The following is a 24,015-nucleotide window of genomic DNA, read 5'->3' as shown; positions in this document are numbered from 1 at the left end:
ACAGTGTGCTGAAATTTGGCGTTAATGGGGTACAGCAGCAGACGATCGACATGAGTGCCTTTGCTAGCATGACATTGCCTGTAGTGCCTCTCCTTGGTATGAGCCTAGATGACTGGAAAGCTGTGCCCTGGTCAGGTGAGTCCCTATTTCAGTTGGTAAGAGCTGATGGTAGTGTTCAAGTGTGCTGCAGTTGCCATGAAGCCATGGACCTAAGTTGTCAACAGGCACTATTTACATGGAATGTATTGGGTCCTCCAGTCCAACTGAACCGATCACTGACTGGAAATGGTTCTGTTTGACTTCTTGGTACCATTTACAGCCATTCCTGAGTTTTATGCTCCCAAACAATGATGGAATTTTTATGGGTAAGTCACCGGGCCACAGCTGTTTCACGGCTGGTTTGAAGAACATTCTGGACAATTCAAGGGAATGATCTGGCCACCCTAATCACCCAACATGAACCTCATCCAACATTTATGGGACTTAATCAAGACATCAGTTCTTGCATAAAATACTGCACCAGTAACACTTTTGCAACTATGGATGGCTACAGATGCAGCAAGGCTCCCGTTTCTTCAGGGGGCTTTCAACGACTTGTTGAGTCCATGCCACATTGAGTTGCTGCACTGTGCCAAGCAAAAGGAGGTCCAACATGATATTAGAGGTGGACCATGACTTTTGTCACCTCAGTGCATGTAGTCATGTACTCCTTCATAACAAATAAAAAATCTCACAAAGAAATCATCTTACATTAATACAAAACACCGAAACATACCATGAGTGCCACATGAAAAGCTGGGCAACATCCTATAATGTAAGACAGATATTCAGCAGCTTTATCTGTAGATGAGCGACATGCTGAACACAAGCCCATGAGTATGTGCCTTGTGAAGATGCTTGGAAGAAATCCTCTGTCACACAAGCTCTTCACCTGGAATGTGAAATTGTGGAACATGTAAATCACAGTGCTTACAAAAACTTAACAAGATTTTATAGTAACATTTTAAAATCTGTTTAATTTTAAAAGTTATTAATAAGATTAGTACATCTGACTAACTTGCCGAAGCACTGAGACTTCATAACTGCTCCTACTACATAAATTTTTAGGAAGATACCGCTATGCCACATGCTATTAGCCTACATTACATTTTAGTGATAAAGGGTAGTTTCAGAGTTGCATTAACTGAAGCTTGTGTCTCACATAACTAAGAATTTGCAACAAATAAAATTTTTTCCTAAAGTCACTTGAATTAAGGCTAAAAATTTATGACTAAAAATTACAGTTCACTTTAGGACTATAGATTGATGAATGCAGTGTTGATTTCCTAATACATGCAACACACTAAATTTTTGGGATGCTTCTTAAAATTTTTTGTTTGATGGTGTGTAATTTCTTCTTAGAGCTTTCAAAGACCTTTCGATTCTATAAAATTGTGTTGGTGTGTACTTAAGAAATTAATGTTTGCGATGTGGAACAAGTGCAGGAATAAAATAACAGAGACAAGTATTTGTCAGAAACTGATAGTGAGCCCTCTGATATCAATGAGGCCAACTAGACAAAGGATTCCATGCTGGTAGTAAGTCAGCTGCACATCAGGCATCCATCAGAGTCCTTTGGAGATGCTAGTCAAGACCTGCAAGGGTTCAACTGGGTCACCATATACAACAGATGGTATGACATGATGTGTTCGGCAAGTACGTACTTCTACTTGGACGGCACAGCAGGGTTGGGAAAAGCTGTTTGGTTAAAACTGATGCCAGTACTTTAGTTCGGTATTTGTTTGCTCTTGGTTTTCATCTTTTACTAAAAACTATGTAAAAAGAGAATAAAGTATAAATAAAAATAAATAAATATCGATTAGCCACAGCAGCAGTGATAAAATATTTCGTTTTTAAATAAAACTTTTTTTAAAATTTTTATTTGTAAAATTTGCATTGGTGTTGTAATGAGTCAATCTCCTCTAAAATAACAATTTTTTAAAATAGGAATAACTGACACCATGTACACTATTGATTCTTGCATAGGTTAAAATGAACTCAGCTGTTTCACTAAAAGAGTTCATATGGTTTCGTATGCAAGGTATTATATTTCAGGCTAAAATGTATAAAAAGAAATTAATGTGTTACAATTGATATGTACTGACAGTTAAAATTACTCTTCTTTTAAAAATAATTGAAATTACAAAATTTGTGGCACACTTAAAATTCATATTATTTATTGCACAATCTAACACTAATTATTAAATTTATTTCTAGAGTGATTTACAAAATAATGATACATTTTTGTGAAGATTTTTCTTTGGTAAAGAAAGTTTGTAAATTCTTTTCCTTTGTAAATTCTCTGGAATAATGTGAATACTGCAGAATTCAAGTAGTGGTGGGCATGGCTCTGATGGAATTGCACATATTTTGCTTAACTTGTCAACAATAATGTAATTTTTGGTGTGATAGAAGTGAAAAATTTTAAAGTCAGCATCATTTAGAAGAATGGGATAAAATAAAAAGAAATTCATAGCAACAGGCAAACCTTCATCAGTTATTTCATGTTCAGCAACCCAAAACATTAAATCAAACTTTCAGTAGCAAGAATGTACACCTAGACAAGACTTGGTACCTACAACAACAACAACAACAACAACAATGAGATAATGGAGATAAATAAAAAGTTTTTCTTTTGTATATCTTACACCTCTCAAGGCTTTCCTGATTTGCGCAAAGACAGAGAATTTTAATAGTGATGTGTGGCAGGGTAAGATTACACTGTGAAATATTGTGTTATTACAGAAAATGGGAAAAGTGCCCAGTGCTGTCTTTATAATAACGCCAAATGAAATGAGCAACAAACCTATGGCATAAAAACTGGTACAGCGTTTCCTACATGCTCTATACATTAGTGTCTTGCGTTGTCACCATACATCCGCTGCACCGCAGAATAGTACCAACCCTAGTTTGGAAATATTTTTATGAAGTGGCATAGCAATGACTTACAATGTTTCATTTACTTTAACATGTTTCCAGTAGCTTGGCCCACCATGTGTCCCGATGCAGTTCTTCCCACCACATCGGCATGAATTTTCGTGACTTTCCAAAATGGGGCGGAAGCGATTATTACGTAAAATTCTAAGCAGCTGCAAAAGGCTCAAAGGTAGGTAGGTAGATAGTTGTGTGTGTGTGTGTGTGTGTGTGTGTGTGTGTGTGTGTGTGTGTGTGTGTGTGTGGAGGGGGGGGGGGGGGGGCACCATGAGATAAATAATTCAAATATCTTACTACTTCTGTGGTAGGTAGGTAGATAGTTGTGTGTGTGTGTGGAGGAGGGGAGGGGGGCACCATGAGATAAATAATTCAAATATCTTACTACTTCTGTTCAGCCCACTGTGACCTGATAACACCTTTTTGTCTTGGTTTTCAAATGTTCAGGTCACTCTGTGTCCCAATTGTTGTGCTGCACTCTTTTTAGCACCAAATGCTACAGCAAACACACACACACACACACACACACACACACCATTTGTTAGTGCTAGCAGGTAAGAATAGCTGTTGTAAGGTATGTAGCAAAATATTGCTGACAGTTTTGAGTTGATTGTTTATCTTCTTTAATAGCTATGGTTGGTGACCAGTTGTAATCACATTTCATTGCAAATTTAGCTAGAAATGGATCCATCTACTTCTGGGCTGCCAGCAACAAGTAAACAAAGATCTAGTACACTATAACAGAAGGAGGGTCTACGCTAGTATCTGAACTACTACCTAAATAAAAATGATCCAAGTGACTATGAGACTGCTTCTGCAGCTGACGATGATCCAGCTTACAATACACAAGATTCAAGAACCTCTTCGATTTAAATGGATGTGATGATAACTCCTGTTCTGATTATGTTCATATCGTGTGTAACTCTGATATTGGTACAGGCATTGATGAAAATGATACCCCAGTTTGGAAACTAAGTGAAAAAATATAACAAGAGTAATTTTTAATCAGGACTCAGAAGCTAATATATCTGCCAATTTTGACATACTTTCTGACATTTACAAAAAGTGGGTAACACAAGACATATTTAACCACAAGGTGCTGGGGAAAAAAAACAGATATATAGCTACAAAACTGTCCAAAATGCCAGGCAAAAAAAAAAAAAAAAAAAAAAAAAAAAAAAAAAAAAAAAAAAAAAATCAACTAGTCAACTGGGTTGATACTTCTGAGGAAGAAATAGGCAAGTTTATTGGCATAACACTAATTATGGGGTTAAATGAGGTCCCAGACATATCATTTTATTGGTCAAAGAATCCACTGTATGAAAGTAAAATTATAAAAGCCACTAAGCCTCATGATCGATTTCTAGCGATATTGTCTTGCTGTCATTGTGTCGATAATGATGCCCATAAAAAACATAAATGGCAGGACTTACAAATTACGGTTGTTAGTTGAATACCTACAGAGTAGCTTTCAAAATGCTTTAACCCTTGGAGAGATGCAGAAATTGATGAATCTATGATTCCTTGGAGTGGAAGACTGATTTTTAGGCCAGTATGGTGTAACACTGTACACAATTTGTACAGAGGAAGGTAAAGCTTTTGCCTTGCGTATATATCATGGAAAAGACAACAAACTCAAGATGCAGGTCACACTGAGGCTATCACTATGAAAATGAGTGATTCTCCTTTTGAAAAAGGTTTCGCTCTTTATGGCGACAATTTCTATACTAGCATTTCTCTAGTGCATAAGTTGTTAGATAAAAATACGTTTCTCTGCGGAACAATTCGTCCAAGTAGAGCAGAACTTCCCAAGGATATTGTGGAGAAGCTTGAAAAGGGTAAATATGAGGACCACAGAACGGTGATGGAATCAAAATTTTTAATGGGATGGATAAGAGAATTCTAATGATTTCAGTGGTTCCTGGATATACTGATGTTTTAGAGGACACCAGGTAAAAGAATAGAAAAGGAGAAATTATAATGAAACCAAAGGCTGCGCTGGAGTACAATAAGACAAAAAAAAAAAAAAAAGTGTTGATCTCAGTGATCAGCTGTCTTTGTATTATTCACCATTGAGAAAGGGGGTGAAATGGTGGAGAAAAGTTACAATGAAACTTCCTCTAGGGACCTTATAGTAATTTTGAATTTTCAGAGAGACCACTACCTTGCATTTAGTTTGATGTACTGCCTGTGCCCCTCCTGCATCAATAATGAAAGCACATACTTTGGGAAACATTGAATGACCAAGTGGCGAAACACGAACTGTATAATTTGAGAGCAACAAAGGGTACCAAGTGTGCCAGGACTTACTCCAGTTCACTGCTGCAAGTGCCACGTCATCATAACAAACCTGTCCGTAAATACAAAGTATTGCGCCATAATCTAAGAGTGAAATTAAAAATTTGAAATAGCTTTCCAAACTTAGTAATTGTATGCTTCAGTATATTAATGTTAAAATCACTAAATCCCAGAAGGATCAAATGAATATGTTTCGCTAAGTACATTTTTAAGAAAAAAATGAGTGGTGCTAAATAATGAAGCTAGAAAGCCAAAAATTGTTCAGAATGTGCAAATGTGTGTCACAATCAAAAGTTAAGAATCTCAACTTGATCAGTGCAATATTTTGATCAAAATCAGTGTTTTTATGAAAACTTGAAGGCACTGAATATTAGACTCAGAAAGATGAAAATTTGCATGTAGCCTCAGTTTACTATAAAAAAACACTAACTATGTGACTCCATTAAGCTATCTCTAATAGGTAGCTGCAGGGAGACACCAAATTTCCTGAAATGAGTTATAAGGAAGATCTTTTATTGTCCTTACGAAGGCACTAATACCTTCTCCAGTTCTATTATTGTATGATGAGATGCAAAATACTAACACGAATTCTTTACAGACGAATGGAAAAACTAGTAGAAGCCGACCTCGGGGAAGATCAGTTTGGATTCCGTAGACATACTGGAACACGTGAGGCAATACTGACCTTATGCCTTATCTTAGAAGAAAAATTAAGGAAATGCAAACCTACGTTGCTAGCATTTGTAGACTTAGAGAAAGCTTTTGACAATGTTGACTGGAACACTCTCTTTCAAATTCTAAAGGTGGCAGGGGTAAAATAAAGGGAGCGAAAGACTATTTACAATTTGTACAGAAACCAGATGGCAGTTATAAGAGTCGAGGGGCACGAAAGGGAGGCACTGGTTGGGAAGGGAGAGAGACAGGGTTGCAGCCTATCCCCGATGTTATTCAATCTGTATATTGAGCAAGCAGTAAAGGAAATAAAACAAAATTTCAGAGTAGGTATTAAAGTCCATGAAGAAGAAATAAAATCTTTGAGGTTCGCCGATGACATTGTAATTCTGTCAGACACAGCAAAGGACTTGGAAGAGCTGTTGAATGGAATGGACAGTGTCTTGAATGGTGGTTATAACATGAACATCAACAAAAGCAAAATGAGGATAATGGAATGTAGTCGAATTAAGTCGGTTGATGCTGAGGGAATTAGATTAGGAAATGAGACACTTAAAGTAGTAAAGGAGTTTGCTATTTGGGGAGCAAAATAACTGATGATGGTCGAAGTAGAGAGGATATAAAATGTAGACTGGCAATGGCAAGGAAACCGTTTCTGAAGAAGAGAAATTTGTTAACATCGAGTATTGATTTAAGTGTCAGGAAGACATTTCTGAAAGTATTTGTATGGAGTGTTGCCATGTATGGAAGTGAAATATGGACGATAAATAGTTTGGACAAGAAGAGAATAGAAACTTTCGAAATGTGATGCTACAGAAGAATGCTGAAGATTAGATGGGTAGATCACATAACTAATGAGGAAGTATTGAATAGGATTGGGGAGAAGAGAAGTTTGTGGCACAACTTGACCAGAAGAAGGGATCGGTCGGTAGGACATGTTCTGAGGCATCAAGGGATCACCAATTTAGTATTGGAGGGCAGCGTGGAGGGTAAAAATTGTAGAGGGAGACCAAGAGATGAATACACTAAGCAGATTCAGAAGGATGTAAGTTGCAGTAGGTACTCTGAGATGAAGAAGCTTGCACAGGATGGAGTAGCATGGAGAGCTGCATCAAACCATGCTCAGGACTGAAGACCACAACAACAACATGATGAGACTGGTGAGACAGGGCTTCTCACTGACGGTTCAGTTTTGGGGATAGAGATAGTTCTAGTACAAATTCAGGATGATGCTGAAAAGGTGACAGCTCATGCCCTCAGAGTTCTCTCTAAGTCTGATAAGAATGACTCACGACTAAAAATAAGTGTCCTGCAGTTGTTTGGACCATCAATGAGTTCTGGCCATATCTTCTGTCACCATTGTGACAGATCACCGTTCTCTATGTGACTGACTAGCCTGAAGAATCTATTGAGTACATTGGCGAGTTTGGTACCAAGGCTTCAGGAGTACTACATCACAGTGTTGTATAAAAACAGACACAAACGCAAGGATGCTTACTTCCTTTCAAGGGATCCTTTGGTGGACAACAAGCAATGTGGACAAAATCTCAGCCGCCATAGCCACATTAAATGACACTGCTGTTGAATGGAGGGGCAGAAATGGTTGCTCATCATCTCAGATCAACTGTGGCCAATGATCCTGAATTATTTTTATGACGCTGCAACATCTGGTCACCCAGAATTTGTGAAGACTCTAGACCAAATCAGATGCAGTTAGCACTGGCCAGGTTTTACCAATTAGTTAGACACTATTGAAGCCAGTGTAAAGAATGCCAGTGACAGAAGCATTTGCCGCAGTTACCTCCAGGGAATCTGGAACCAATCCCACCTGCAGCAGGGCCATTCCACAGAATTGGAAGTGACCTCAGCGGAAGGTTCCAGAAGTCAAGAAACTACATAAAAAATCAGTAGTGTCATAGCTAAATGAGGAACTTGAAACTTTTAGCACAGGTCAGGGGCATGTAGAGAAACTCTGGCTCGAGTTTAAAACAGTAGTTGACCACACACTGGGTTGACATGTACACAGTGGAGCAGTTCATAAGGGGAAGGAACCTCTACAGTATACAGTCACTGTAAAGAAACTTCTAAAGAAACAGTGTAACATACACTGCTCAATAACTGCACAAGAAATCATAGATAAAAGAGAGGTGCCATTAAAACTGTGCTGGACAGAGCCAACAAAATCTTTCTGTATAACTTAGGGCCCAGAGTCCTGCCCACTTATGTAATTACAGATACGTCCACAAAATTAAGTCGACCATTGCTCTCTTCCTTATCGTAAACTGTATCTTTGGCTTACTACCATTGAGATGCACCAAGAAGACATCCAGCTCCTCTTCACTGTGCGTCCGAACAACATAAGCATCATCCACATAGTGGTACCTCTTAGTCAGTCTTTTACTGACCGTGTGCAGCACCCACTATTCGATGAACTCCATAAATAAATTGGGAACAGCTGGACTAAGTGGGTTGTCTATAGTCACCTGTTCAATTTGTTCGTAAAATTCACAGCTGTACTGGAAATAATTTGTGGTAATGCAGTGTCTAAATATAGCCACTACGTCAGTTGGAAAAATATCTGTTGTTTATTAAATAGAGGTATATATAGAAGAAGTGTGATCAAAAAGTTCACTAATCTTCTTGTTGTAATTTTTGCTTTTCATCAAAACTGTGGTATTACCTTTGTCAGCTGTAAGTAAATTGATGCTCTTATCTACATTGATCTCCCCCAGCACCTCCCTTTCTGCTTCAGACAAATTACTGTTAGGTGGCTTCATTTGGGTAATATTCTGGCCATTTCTGTCCTAATTTCATCAGCAGATTATGGTGGTAACAGATGGATTCCTGCTTCCACATTTGCTATAATGTCCTCTGTGGGAACGTTTAGAGCATCAATGCGAAATTACTTCCTTTCTATAGAACTTTTCTTTCATCTTTGGTTAATTCTCTCCCTGACAAGTTAATAATTGCTCGAGAATTGTCAGCAACTGATGTTTCATGTCTGCCTCCCTGTAAGCCAGCAACCTGGCAAGTGGAAATGGTTCAAAATAGAGCAGCAAGATTTGACCTAAACAAACATACAGTAGTACTTATATTTATGAAAAGTCAAATAAAAGCTTTGCAAATATTTTATTCCAAATAGAAGAATCAATTTCACTTTTTGAATTTTGAAATGGGTGGAACCAACTAGGTTCTAGTGTTACCATGCAACAAATGCAACTGGTGTGTCCAGTTTGATTGTTTTCTTGACTAACTTTGATAAAGTTTCACATGTCCCTAAATTTGTTAGTTACTCCAAAGTAAAGTTTATTTGTTTCACACAATTTGTCTGATGTATAGGAGAGTTAAGGTAAATGTTTATTTTGTTTATTTTTAAGCTCTTCAATGGCTTTGTGGTTTTACCCCCCTTGAATAGTATTTACTCATTTTAATGTATTAATGAGCTATTCTTTCTATACACAAGCAACACAGTCATGGTATCATTATTTTTTTATTTCTATCATGGATTTTTGTTGTTATAGCCCACCTAAGCACAAAAGGGGAATTGTATCAAAATAAGATGAAAGCTACAGAGTAAACCATTAGAAAAATAAAGGTGCAACACTAAAGTTTGTGTAAGTTTCTTCAAAGGTGTCAGAATCAATGCCAGGACCATCAGGTGTGAGTTCTTCAGGTGCTAGTGCTGCTCAGAACCAAGTGCTGCAAACTGATTACTTGCTACGACATGTAACTGATACAAAGTTTGTCAGCATCACATGATTCTGATACAGTTGCTGAAATTACTACACCAGAACAAACTGTAGCCACATCAACAGGCTCAGAATTTGTCAAAAACCATATCGGAAAATGGCCTGAAAATATAGCCAAACATGCCACTGCTGTTAATACGGTGAGGCACTGAAGTCCTTCAGCACTTTAATGCAGACTTTGCTGAAGAGCCAACAGTACCACACAAGTTTCAGCCAGTCAGGCAAGGATTCTGTCACACCAAAATCATTGTCAAGGAGGCTGGTAACTGAAAATGGTTTTGATGCACAACGATGAATGGCTTATTCTCATTCTATAGCATCATTGGTTTAAGAACATAATCTCACCAAATGCATTGAAGTTTTGCTCCTTCAATGTGTTTAATACTCGGTGCATGGAAGCTGAACTCCAAAGCCACCAACCATGAAAAGAACAAACTATTATCAAACAAGAACAAGGAGTTGGGGCAAAAGAAAGAAAAGGCAAGAAGTTCTAGCCAGAATCTCTGACATAATAGGATTCCTGGCAAAACAAACTGGTGCTATGTTGTCACCGGTGCCAATTGAGACAAATTTTTTAGAAATGGTGTATCCTTTGGCAAAGCAAGATTCTGTTCTCTGAGAACACTTAGTAAGGTTAAAAATAGACCAAAAAATTTCACTTACTTATATGTCACCAGAATTTCAAAACAGGTTTACTGAAATGATAGGAAACAAAGCTCACCAAAAAATTATGGGTCATGTTCAAAAACCTGAGTATTATTTAATGATATGCAACAGTATCCCAGATAACAAAAAATCAAACGCCAAAGTATTACAATCTGTAATGATTGAGAATTGGGAAGTATGGGTACTGGGAATCTTTTACATGTTTACTTGAAACAAAAAATAAAACAGCTGACGGTATTAGTCAGACAATACTGAGTAGGCTTGATGCTGATGGCTTGACATTATGAACTGTAGAGGGAAAGTTAATGATAATGCTAGTACAATGACTGGAAAGCAGACAAGTGTGCAACTGTCATTTCTACTGAATCTCCAACATGAATTAGGAGGTGGTACATTTTTGGTAACTGAAGTAGAGATCCTGGCTTATCACATGAAGACAATTGGAAATGAGCAATGTTTTCTCCATTAAATAGAGTAATTGCTGAAATTCAAGAATGGTTCAGGCAGCTCCAAAATTTGCTGAAAAATATGAACAGCAAAACTATTGCGCATCGATGATAAGGAGTGCAACCTCAACCAAGCTCCACGAGATAGTGAGAGTGAAGAGCTTAAGCTAGCATGTGTGTGCCTACATACAACATACTGCAAGATGGAAAAAATTTTGTTTTTGGCCCACTGGGTTTACTAAAGTTTATTTTTGAGTGCTAATATGAAGAATAGTTACCTAATATATCTCTAATGCTGAGAAAATTCCTCACAGCTGCCATAAGTAATGCCAATTGTGAGACAAGATTCATTAAATTCTGGTAAAAAATTATTTAAGATCTACAATGCTCACATTGAGATTAACAAATCCAGCTATTTTGGTAATTGAACAAGAGGTACAAATTAACACTGATGAATGTACGAAAGTGTTTGCATTGAAAAAACATAGAAAATAAAATTTTAATTTAAGGAAGAATTTACTTTGAATCCATTCAAAACAGTTACACAATAATTACAAAAATAAAGGGGAGGGGTGGGGGCAGCGAATTTAGAGTTTGCACTGGATGGCAGAAATCAATGCTACACCTCTGCTCACCCAAAACTGACTGAGCACACTAGACTACTTTGTTTGGAAAATACAGGTTTGGATATGTGATACCTGTGACTGGTATTGTCCAAAACAAAAAATTTGCTCATCAGTATTCACTTTGCTCTCTCTTTATGCTTGGCTGCATGTTGATTTCACCTCCTATTTCTCATCTTCCTAATTTTTTTCAAAAAGAACTTTTGAGTTGCTAAGATATTCAACACTGTTCATTAACTGCCCCTTACTATGTTGATTGTTGACCAAGTAATTACAACACAATGTAATAACAACAAATTTCAACATATGACTGAAAGCACTTCAGGAACTGCTGACTTCCTACACTACGCAGTTCTAAAAGACAGTGAACTTAATTATTTTAAATATTAGCTCAAAGTTAAAAAAATATTCACAGTTCTACATCTACATTTATATTCCGCAAGCCACCCAACGGTGTGTGGCGGAGGGCACTTTACGTGCCACTGTCATTACCTCCCTTTTCTGTTCCAGTCGCTTATGGTTCGCGGGAAGAACGACTGTCTGAAAGCCTCTGTGCGCGCTCGAATCTCTCTAATTTTACATTCGTGATCTCCTTGGGAGGTATAAGTAGGGGGAAGCAATATATTCGATACCTCATACAGAAACGCTCCCTCTCGAAACCTGGACAGCAAGCTACACCATGATGCAGAGCGCCTCTCTTGCAGAGTCTGCCACTTGAGTTTGCTAAACATCTCCGTAACGCTATCATGGTTACCAAATAACGCTGTGACGAAACGCGCCGCACTTGTTTGGATCTTCTCTATCTCCTCCGTCAACCCGATCTGGTACGGATCCCACACTGATGAGCAATACTCAAGTATAGGTCGAACAAGTGTTTTTTAAGCCACCTCCTTTGTTGATGGACTACATTTTCTAAGGACTCTCCCAATGAATCTCAACCTGGTACCCGCCTTCCCAACAGTTAATTTCATATGATCATTCCACTTCAAATCGTTCCACACGCATACTCCCTAATATTTTACAGAAGTAACTGCTACCAGTGTTTGTTCCGCTATCATGTAATCATAAAATAAAGGATCCTTCTTTCTATGTATTCGCAATACATTACATTTGTCTATGTTAAGGGTCAGTTGCCACTCCCTGCAACAAGTGCCTATCCGCTGCAGATCTTCTTGCATTTCGCTACAATTTTCTAATGCTGCAACTTCTCTGTATACTACAGCATCATCCACGAAAAGCCGCATGGAACTTCTGACACTATCTACTAGGTCATTTATATTGTGAAAAGCAATGGTCCCATAACACTCCCTGTGGCACGCCAGAGGTTACTTTAACGTCTGAGAAGTTCTGACAGAATATAAATACTTCAGGAGTAAAGGTGACCACTCACCAAACAGCAGAGACATTGAGTTGTCGACAGGCACACACAAAACAGAAAGAAAACTTGTTACATCTACATCTACATCTACATGACTACTCTGCAATTCACATTTAAGTGCTTGGCAGAGGGTTCATCGAACCACAATCATACTATCTCTCTACTATTCCACTCCCGAACAGCGAGCGGGAAAAACGAACACCTAAACCTTTCTGTTCGAGCTCTGATTTCTCTTATTTTATTTTGATGATCATTCCTACCTATGTAGGTTGGGCTCAACAAAATATTTTCGCATTCGGAAGAGAAAGTTGGTGACTGAAATTTTGTAAGAAGGTCTCGCCGCGACGAAAAATGTCTATGCTGTAATGACTTCCATCCCAACTCGCTTACCATATCTGCCACACTCTCTCCCCTATAACGCGATAATACAAAACGAGCTGCCCTTTTTTGCACCCTTTCGATGTCCTCCGTCAATCCCACCTGGTAAGGATCCCACACCGCGCAGCTATATTCTAACAGAGGACGAACGAGTGTAGTGTAAGCTGTCTCTTTAGTGGACTTGTTGCATCTGCTAAGTGTCCTGCCAATGAAACGCAACCTTTGGCTCGCCTTCCCCAAAATATTAACTATGTGGTCCTTCCAACTGAAGTTGTTCGTAATTTTAACACCCAGGTACTTAGTTGAATTGACAGCCTTGAGAATTGTACTATTTATCGAGTAATCGAATTCCAACGGATTTCTTTTGGAACTCATGTGGATCATCTAACACTTTTCGTTATTTAGCGTCAACTGCCACCTGACACACCATACAGCAATCTTTTCTAAATCGCTTTGCAGCTGATACTGGTCTTCGGATGACCTTACTAGACGGTAAATTACAGCATCATCTGCGAACAGTCTAAGAGAACTGCTCAGATTGTCACCCAGGTCATTTATATAGATCAGGAACAGTAGAGGTCCCAGGACGCTTCCCTGGGGAACAGCTGATATCACTTCAGTTTTACTCGATGATTTGCCGTCTATTACTACGAACTGCGACCTTCCTGACAGGAAATCACGAATCCAGTCGCACAACTGAGACGATACCCCATAGCTCCGCAGCTTGATTAGAAGTCGCTTGTGAGGAACGGTGTCAAAAGCTTTCCGGAAATCTAGAAATACGGAATCAACTTGAGATCCCCTGTCGATAGTGGCCATTACTTCGTGCGAATAAAGAGCTAGCTGCGTTGCACAAGAGCGATGTTTTCTGAAGCCATGCTGATTACGTGTCAATAGATCGTTCCCTTCAAGGTGGTTCATAATGTTTGAATACAGTATATGCTCCAGTCCAAAACCCTACTGTAAACCGACGTCAATGATATAGGTCTGTAGTTAAATGGATTACTCCTACTACCCTTCTTAAACACTGGTGCGACCTGCGCAATTTTCCAATCTGTAGGTACAGATCTATCGGTGAGCGAGCGGTTGTATATGAGTGCTAAGTAGGGAGCTATAGTATCAGCGTAATCTGAAAGGAACCTAATCGGTATACAATCTGGACCTGAAGACTTGCCCGTATTAAGCGATTTGAGTTGCTTCGCAACCCCTAAGGTATCTACTTCTAAGAAACTCATGCTAGCAGATGTTCGGGTTTCAAATTCTGGAATATTCCATTCGTCTTCCCTGGTGAAGGAATTTCGGAAAACTGCGTTCAATAACTCCGCTTTAGCGGCACAGTCGTCGATAACAGTACCATCGGCACTGCGCAGCGAAGGTATTGACTGCGTCTTGCCGCTTGTGTATTTTACATACGACCAGAATTTCTTCAGATTTTCTACCAAATTTCGAGACAATGTTACGTTGTGGAACCTATTAAAGGCATCTCGCATCGAAGTACGTGCCAAATTTCGCGCGTCTGTAAATTTTAGCCCATCTTCGGGATTTCGCGTTCTTCTGAACTTCGCATGCTTTTTCCGTTGCCTCTGCAACAGCGTTCGGACCTTTTTTGTGTACCACGGGGGATCCGTTCCATCTCTTACCAATTTATGAGGTATGAATCTCTCAATTGCTGCTGCTACTATATCTTTGAATTTGAGCCACATCTCGTCTACATTCGCATAGTCAGTTGGGAAGGAATGGAAATTGTCTTTTAGGAAGGCTTCTAGTGGCACTTTATCCGCTTTTTTAAATAAAATTATTTTGCGTTTGTTTCTGATGGGTTTGGAAGAAATGGTATTGAGCCTAGCTACAATGACCTTGTGATCACTAATCCCTGTATCAGTCATGATGCTCTCTATCAGCTCTGGATTGTTTGTGGCCAAGAGGTCAAGTGTGTTTTCGCAACCATTTACAATTCGCGTGGGTTCGTGGACTAACTGCTCGAAATAATTTTCGGAGAATGCATTTAGGACAATCTTGGAAGACGTTTTCTGCCTACCACCGGTTTTGAACAAGTATTTTTGCCAACATACCGAGGGTAGGTTGAAGTCCCCACCAACTGTAACCGTATGAGTGGGGTATTTATTTGTTACGAGACTCAAACTTTCTCTGAACTGTTCCGCAACTGTATCATCGGAGTCTGGGGGTCGGTAGAAGGAGCCAATTATTAACTTAATTCGGCTGTTAAGTATAACCTCCACCCACACCAATTCGCACGGAGTATCTACTTCGACTTCACTACAAGATAAACCACTACTGACAGACACAAACACTCCACCACCAATTCTGCCTAATCTACCTTTCCTGAACACCGTCTGAGACTTCGTAAAAATTTCTGCAGAACTTATTTCAGGCTTTAGCCAGCTTTCTGTACCTATAACGATATCAGCTTCTGTGCTTTCTATTAGCGCTTGAAGCTCAGGGACTTTTCCAGCGCAACTACAACAATTTACAACTATAATTCCGACTGTTCCTTGATCCAAGCACGTCCTGTAATTGCCAAGCACCCTTTGACATTGCAGCCCATCCCGCACTTTCCCGAGGCCTTCTAACCTAAAAAACCGCCCAGTCCACGCCACACAGCCTCCGCTACCCGTGTAGCCGCCAGCTGAGTGTAGTGAACTCCTGACCTATTCAGCGGAACCCGAAACCCCACCACCCTATGGCGCAAGTCAAGGAATCTGCAGCCAATACGGTCGCAAAACCGTCTGAGCCTCTGATTCAGACCCTCCACCCGGCTCTGCACCAAAGGTCCGCAGTCGGTTCTGTCAACGATGCTGCAGATGGTGAGCTCTGCCTTCATCTCGTAAGCAAGACCGGCAGCCTTCACCAAATCAGATAGCCGCTGGAATCCAGAGAGAATTTCCTCAGATCCAAAGCGACACACGTCATTAGTGCCGACATGTGCCACCACCTGCAGCTGGCTGCACCCTGTGCTCTTCATGGCATCCGGAAGGACCCTTTCCACATCAGGAATGACTCCTCCCAGAATGCACACGGAGTGCACACTGGATTTCTTCCCCTCCTTAGACGCCGTATCCCTAAGGGGCCCCATTACGCGCCTAACATTGGAGCTCCCAACTACCAGTAATCCCACCCTCTGCGATTGCCCGGACCTTGAAGGCTGAGAATGATCCTCTGAAACAGGGCAGGCAGCTGCATCTGGCTCAGCCAGAGACAGTGCCTGAAACCTGTTTGTCAGACGCGCCGGGGAGGCTTTCTGATCAGCCTTCGGGGACGCCTTTCGCTGCCTGCCACGCCTTGGAACGACCTCCCAATCAACCACAGGCGAGGGCTCAGCCCCACTGCGGGCAGCAACCGGGGCAACCACAGCGGCAGACCGATCTGGGGACAGACTGGACGAGGTTGACATCCCCGTGATACCCGAGTCCGGCTCCCCACAGTGGTGCCCATTGGCAACAGCCTCAAGCTGCGCGACCGAAGTCAGCGCCGTTTGCAGCTGTGAGCGAAGGAATGCCAAGTCAGCCCTCATCCGAACACAGCAATCGCAGTCCCTGTTCATTCTAATCGATGTTTAACAACAGTTACCGAAACACGAGTCCGTGCCTAGATAACGCAAGCGGAACACGCAAAGAATGTATCAACTAACCTGTACAAATGCCTAACGACTGCGCTACAATCTGCCGAATTTACGATTACAGTAACTAAAACTCGAAATTGCACCTCCTATACGAAACTCGCACGCAATTTAAATAAGAATCTACGAAGTAAACACTATAGCGCGATGCTACAACTGTCAAATACTATAATACGCCCGAATTATACGAATTAAACAATGCAAGTACCCAAAAACACGCAAAGAAATTAATTAAACTATCTAACAAACAAGTAGGCTAGGGTTATACGACTTGCTGCTGCAGCTGCTTATCCAACGGCGGCAGGGAGCACACTGACTGTGACCAACCGACACTGGCTGTTCAAAACAAAAACAGAAGACAGACGACTACGCGAATTTGCACTATTCAGGTACTAAGGCGCGATGCTACAACCCTCAAATACAATAATACGCCCGAAATATATGAATTAAACAATGCAAGTTAATTAAACTATCTAACAAACAAGTAGGCTAGGGTTATACGACTTGCTGCTGCAGCTGCTTATCCAACGGCGGCAGGGAGCACACTGACTGTGACCAACCGACACTGGCTGTTCAAAACAAAAACAGAAGACAGACGATTACGCGAATTTGCACAATTCAGGTACTAAGGCGCGATGCTACAACCCTCAAATACTATAATATGCCCGAAATATATGAATTAAACAATGCAAGTACCCAAAAACACGCAAAGAAATTAATTAAACTATCTAACAAACAAGTAGGCTAGGGTTATACGACTTGCTGCTGCAGCTGCTTATCCAACGGCGGCAGGGAGCACACCTTTTGGAATGGATTCTTAATTGAGATAGAGTACACACATCCTGTCTTGAGCTAGAGCGCGCGCGCGCGCGCGCGCGCGCGCGCACACACACACACACACACACACACACACACACAGAGGTACATTCAGCTTTGAAATAACAGTTTGTATAATAAAACCACAGTAAATGCTAGACTACCCTTTCCTAATTCAGTATGCTAGAGAACAAAGGAACCACTTACTAAACGTTTGGTTATGAAGGCTGCCACGTCTTGCATTATTTGCCTTCCTGGAGTCACAGAATAGTTAGACGTGAAGATCAACCATGGAGGTAATCGTGTTACAATACTGGAAGACAAAATTCCATATTTAAGTAAAAGAACAATACCAGGAAAGATGAGATTTCTCAATATTAGTTCACATTATTTTTGTAGGCAGCAGTTATGCAATTACTCATCCCTAAAGTTTTCCTTGGTAACAGGAACTACAGGTCACAGTATGTCAATACACACACATAAGAATTCTTTAACTGTTTGACTGCATGAGAGTGTGCTGTGTCACACAGCAAATTATTCTTACACAGTTCACATGTCACAAACTTGTGTCACTGTTTTTACACTTTACAATATGCAACTTTTAATGGTTGGGATCTTTACTTTAATTCTTTGTAAACATGCACAGTCAAGCAGTGTAACAATTATTAATTTAAGTCAGCCCCATCCAGATGAAGTTTTGAAGTACAATGCTGGAAGTGTGACACGTTATTACTTACATTGCGTTTCATCCTGGATTTGTACACAGAGACAACTGATGTGACATTTCAGGTGAAAACCAGAAATGTGTAGGAAACAAAGGAAGCAAGGGATTAGGGTTGAACATTATAGTGACAACAGAAGCTTCAGTGACGGACCACAGGATCGAATTGGACAAGAATGGGTGTAGAAATGCAGTTGTGTCCTTTTCAATGGAACTGCTAATGCACTTGCCCTAAAATGCTTATGGAAACCATGGAGCAGAATAAAGTTAAAAATTATAATGGTTGATAGCATCCACACAAACAGTTACAAGAACTGTAGCTATGGTTATTTTCTAAACTAGATTTTAATACAATATTTGTTCTAGGCATTCAGAGACTGGTCGCTATACTTCAGCAGCATTACCTGCAAATGCGATTATCCTCTGTGGGCTTTTGGTTGGCCCACTGTTGCAACAGCCATGATGAACCAATGTTAGCTGCATTTGTTTCAATGACATAAGTTAACACTAATACAAGATCAGATTCCAGAGATGCATCAGTGAAAGTTATTGCTGCGTTGAATAAATTGGGAAGAGTGTCTTTGTCCGGAGGAGAGCACCTCGCTATTAGCCTCTGCTGACGACACCCTGCAGATTCACTTTCAGTAGCCGTGTCAGCTTCTGCTTGTAGCCACTCATTCAGTGTCATCTGTGAATGATGAATGTGTTTAAGTCCTATGCTATGAGTAAACAGCTTTTTATTTCAACCGATGGCAAGAAAATACTGATGAAGTTCCACGTGCAGTTATGAAATACCCCATCTAAATGTTCTAAATGCTTCAAAGGTTTATTTGTCTCAATTCCAACCTATTTTGTCTCAATTCCAACCTATCACATACCAAGTTAACAGAAAGACTAAGGTGGAAGTTTATTTAATTTTTATTTTACTTTATCATTATTACTATTTTAGCCATAAAAAAGCATGTGGAATTTATAATATTTAGTGTCATCTTGTTGAAATACTGCTCCATGAGTGTGCCAAATGACAGAAATGACCTTGATCTTCACCAAGTTCCTGAGGTAGTGGTTGTCTCGGAAGTAATTGTAATGCATAGCAGTTCATAATGATTATGGTCAAACAAGATGATTTCTATGTTTGGTATAATGGTCTTACATGCATTCTGGAGGATGAATTGTACCACTGATGCCTCACAATACAATTCACTTATCAGCATGGACCTAGCTGAGCTGGGGTGGCATTTGTGGCTCAACAATACAGACAGCTGCATTGTAGGTGCAACCATAATGCAGGTGTATCTGTGGAGAGGCCATCCTAACCTATGGTTCCTGAAAAGGAGCGGTAGGAGGCATCAACCTGGATGACTGACTGATGTGGTGTCATAACATTGTCCAATTTGACCTTGTCCTGGTACTGCAAACAGACGAAAGTAAGGGAAATTATAGCCCTTGTTCTCCCTGAGGACAGGCAACTCTACTGGTGTGCAAGAATATATGAGACAGGTGAAATACCCTCAGAATTAAAGAAGAATTTAATAATTCCATTTCCAAAGAAGGCAGATGCTGACAGGTGTGAATGCAACTGAACCACCAATTTAATAACTCATGGTTGCAAAACATGACACAAATGATATGCAGAAAAGTGGGAAAATTGATAGGAGCTGACATAGGGGACAATCAGTTTGGATTCTGGAGAAAGGTGGGAGCACTTAAGAAAATACTGACCCTATGACTTACTTTAACAGATAGGTTAAAGAAAGGCAAACCTACTTTTAGAGTATTTGTAAATTTAGAAAAAGCTTTTGACAATGCTGACTGGAATATATTCTTTGAAATTCTGGAGGTAAGAGGGATAAAATACAGGAAGCAAAGAGTTATTTACATACAGAAACCACACAGCAGTTGAAACAATTAAAGGAGATAAAGGGAAGCAGTAGCTGAGAAGGGAGTGAGGCAGGGTTGCAGCATAACTCTGATGTTATTTAATCTGCACAGTGAACACACAATAAAGGAAATCAAGGATAAATTTGGAAAATAAATTGAAGTTCACTGAGAAGAAATAAAAACATTGAGATTTGCCAATGATATTGCAATTCTTTTGAACACAGCAAAGGACATGGAAAAGCAGCTGAATGGGATGGATAGTGTCTTGAAAAAAAGTTATACAATGGAAATAAACATAAAAAGGACACAAATAAGGAATGCAATTAATTAAATCGGGTGGTCCTGAGAGAATTCGATTAGGAAATGAGATACTGAAAATAGTGGGTGTGTTTTGCTATTTGAGGAGTAAATTAACTGATGATGTTGAAAGCACAGAGGAATATAATGTAAACTGACTATAGCACGAAAAGCATTTATGAAAAAGAGGAATCTGTTACAATCTAAAACAAATGTAAGTGTTAAGAAGTCTTTTTGAAAGGTATTAGTCTGGCGTGTAGCTTGCATGAAAGTGAAAAGTGGATGATAAGCAGCTCAGACGAGAAGAGAATAGTAGCTTATGAAAAATTGTGCTACAGAACACTAAAGACTTTGATTGAATAGTTAATGAGAAGGTCACTGAACTGAACTGAGGAAAAAGGAAACTAATGGCACAACTTGACTAAAGAATGGATAAGTTGATAGGACACATCCAGAGGCACGAAGGAATTATCAATTTGGTAATGAAGGAAAATATGGGAGGTATATATATATATATATATATATATATATATATATATATATATATATATATATATGCGCCGGTAGATAGGCACAATAAATAAAACACACAAGCACACACACAGAATTTCTAGCTTTCGCAACCGACGGTTGCGTCTTCAGGATAGAGGGAAGGAGAAGGAAAGATGGAAGGCAGGTATACACTCGCACACACACACATATCCATCCGCACATACACAGACAGAAGCAGACATTTGTAAAGGCAAAGAGTTCGGGCAGAGATGTCAGTCGAGGCGGAAGTACAGAGGCAAAGAAGTTGATGAAAGACAGGTGAGGTATGAGCGGCGGCAACTTGAAATTAGCGGAGGTTGAGACCTGGCGGATATCGAGAAGAGAGGATATACTGAAGGGCGAGTTCCCATCTCCGGAGTTCGGATAGGTTGGTGTTGGTGGGAAGTATCCAGATAACCCGGACGGTGTAACACTGTGCCAAGATGTGCTGGCCATGCACCAAGGCATATTTAGCCACAGGGTGATCCTCATTACCAACAAACACTGTCTGCCTGTGTTCATTCATGCGAATGGACCGTTTGTTGCTGGTCATTCCCACATAGAAAGCATCACAGTGTAGGCAGGTCAGTTGGTAAATCATGTGGGTGCTTTCACACGTGGCTCTTCCTTTGATCGTGTACACCCTCCGGGTTACAGGACTGGAGTTGGTAGTGGTGGGAGGGTGCATAGGGCAGGTTTTACACCGGAGGCGGTTACAAGGGTAGGAGCCAGAGGGTAGGGAAGGTGGTTTGGGGATTTCATAGGGATGAACCAAGAGGTTACGAAGGTTAGGTAGACGGCGGAAAGACACTCTTGGTGGAGTGGGGAGGATTTCATGAAGGATGGATCTCATTTCGGGGCAGGATTTTAGGAAGTCGTATCCCTGCTGGAGAGCCACATTCAGAGTCTGATCCAGTCCCAGGAAGTATCCTGTCACAAGTGGGGCACTTTTAGGGTTCTTCTGTGAGAGGTTCTGGGTTTGAGGGGATGAGGAAGTGGCTCTGGTTATTTGCTTCTGTACCAGGTCGGGAGGGTAGTTGCGGGATGCGAAAGCTGTTTTCAGGTTGTTGGTGTAATGGTTCAGGGATTCAGGACTGGAGCAGATTCGTTTGCCACGATGGCCTAGGCTGTAGGGAAGGGACCGTTTGATATGGAATGGGTGGCAGCTGTCATAATGGAGGTACTGTTGCTTGTTGGTGGGTTTGATGAGGACGGGTGTATGAAGCTGGCCATTGGACAGATGGAGGTCAACGTCAAGGAAAGTGGCATGGGATTTGGAGTAGGACCAGGTGAATCTGATGGAACCAAAGGAGTTGAGGTTGGAGAGGAAATTCAGGAGTTGTTCTTCACTGTGAGTCCAGATCATGAAGATGTCGTCAATAAATCTGTACCAAACTATGGGTTGGCAGGCTTGGGTAACCAAGAAGGCTTCCTCTAAGCGACCCATAAATAGGTTGGCATATGAGGGGGCCATCCTGGTACCCATGGCTGTTCCCTTTAATTGTTGGTATGTCTGGCCTTCAAAAGTGAAGAAGTTGTGGGTCAGGATGAAGCTGGCTAAGGTGACGAGGAAAGGGGTTTTAGGTAGGGTGGCAGGTGATCGGCGTGAAAGGAAGTGCTCCATTGCAGCGAGGCCCTGGACGTGCGGGATATTTGTGTATAGGGAAGTGGCATCAACGGTTACAAGGATGGTTTCCGGGGGTAACAGACTGGGTAAGGATTCCAGGCGTTCGAGAAAGTGGTTGGTGTCTTTGATGAAGGATGGGAGACTGCGTATAATGGGTTGAAGGTGTTGATCTACGTAGGCAGAGATACGTTCTGTGGGGGCTTGGTAACCGGCTACAATGGGGTGGCAGGGATGTTTGGGTTTGTGAATTTTAGGCCGTATGTGGTATCAGCACGATGGTGCACCTGCACATTCCGCAATTAACACTAGGCTGACCCTTGACAGGACGTTCGACGGGCGTTTCATAGGACGTGGAGGACACATAAATTGGCCAGCCCGTTCTCCTGAACTTACACCTCTGGACTTCTTTCTGTGGGGTACGTTAAAGGAGAATGTGTACCGTGATGTGCTTACAACCCCAGAGGATATGAAACAACGTATTGTGGCAGTCTGCAGTGACATTACAGCAGATATACTGCCGCATTTACGACATTCATTATGCCAGAGATTGCAATTGTGTGCAGCAAATGATGGCCACCACATTGAACATCTATTGGCCTGACATGTCGGGACACACTCTATTCCACTCTGTAATTGAAAATGGAAACCACGTGTGTACGTGTACCTCACCCCTCATGGTAATGTACATGTGCGTCAGTGAAAAAGGTGTTAGCATGTGGACGTAATGTGCTGTTCCAGTCTCTTATGTACCTAAGGTCCATCACCGTTCCCTTTGGATCCCTACGTAATTCAGTGCTCTCTGATACACACGATTGAACAGCAGAGGAGTGGTACTCAAGCATCAACTTTAGGTTACAATATCTCCAACTTCTTCCACCATACCAACATGTATTCTTATATGTACAAGCATTTCTTGAGGGATCCATAATTCATGCACTTCTATGTCCATTGTTCAATAGACATATGGTGTCAAATGATCAAATGATTTATTTTCTCCCCAAAACTGAATTAAGCCATCAACGGGTTACTATTCAAAGATCTCAAAGGCCATTGTGTGTGCCCTCAATGTTTTCTGGAACAATCTTCCAATGAGGCATATTTTGGAACCTTTACCAAGTATTGTGCACTGATGCATATGCGAGAAGGCTGATATAGTGAAGACATCAAGGTAAGTTTTTCGAAAGAAGAAAATTGCCTTACTTTTGCAATACTTTCTGAATGATTTTATGAATATTTGTAAAATTTTATGATACAGTCACATAAAAAAAGGAACCAAAGTAACATCTTTAATGAAATACAGCTGACCTGTTAGAAACAAACATCTC

At 40.6% G+C, this 24,015-nt stretch overlaps 1 protein-coding gene across 6 annotated transcripts in view; it reads right to left on the bottom strand.

The window, feature by feature from the left end:
• LOC126335175 (uncharacterized) overlaps positions 1-24,015 on the bottom strand; it is a 224,843-nt gene that overhangs the window by 23,253 nt on the left and 177,575 nt on the right. For all 6 annotated transcript variants that reach the window (XM_049998169.1, XM_049998163.1, XM_049998165.1 and 3 more), the window contains 3 exons: positions 18,759-19,042; positions 17,841-17,946; positions 776-931 (listed from right to left, as the gene is read on the bottom strand). In XM_049998169.1, the coding sequence (XP_049854126.1) occupies positions 776-931; positions 17,841-17,946; positions 18,759-19,042 (546 nt within the window). The remainder of the gene's footprint in view (positions 1-775; positions 932-17,840; positions 17,947-18,758; positions 19,043-24,015) is intronic.

This window comes from Schistocerca gregaria, chromosome 2, assembly GCF_023897955.1.
Source record: "Schistocerca gregaria isolate iqSchGreg1 chromosome 2, iqSchGreg1.2, whole genome shotgun sequence".
Classification (NCBI taxonomy): Eukaryota; Metazoa; Arthropoda; class Insecta; order Orthoptera; family Acrididae; genus Schistocerca; species Schistocerca gregaria.
The sequence above is the reverse complement of the archived record's forward strand: the minus strand, read 5'-3'. Positions and strand labels throughout refer to the sequence as shown.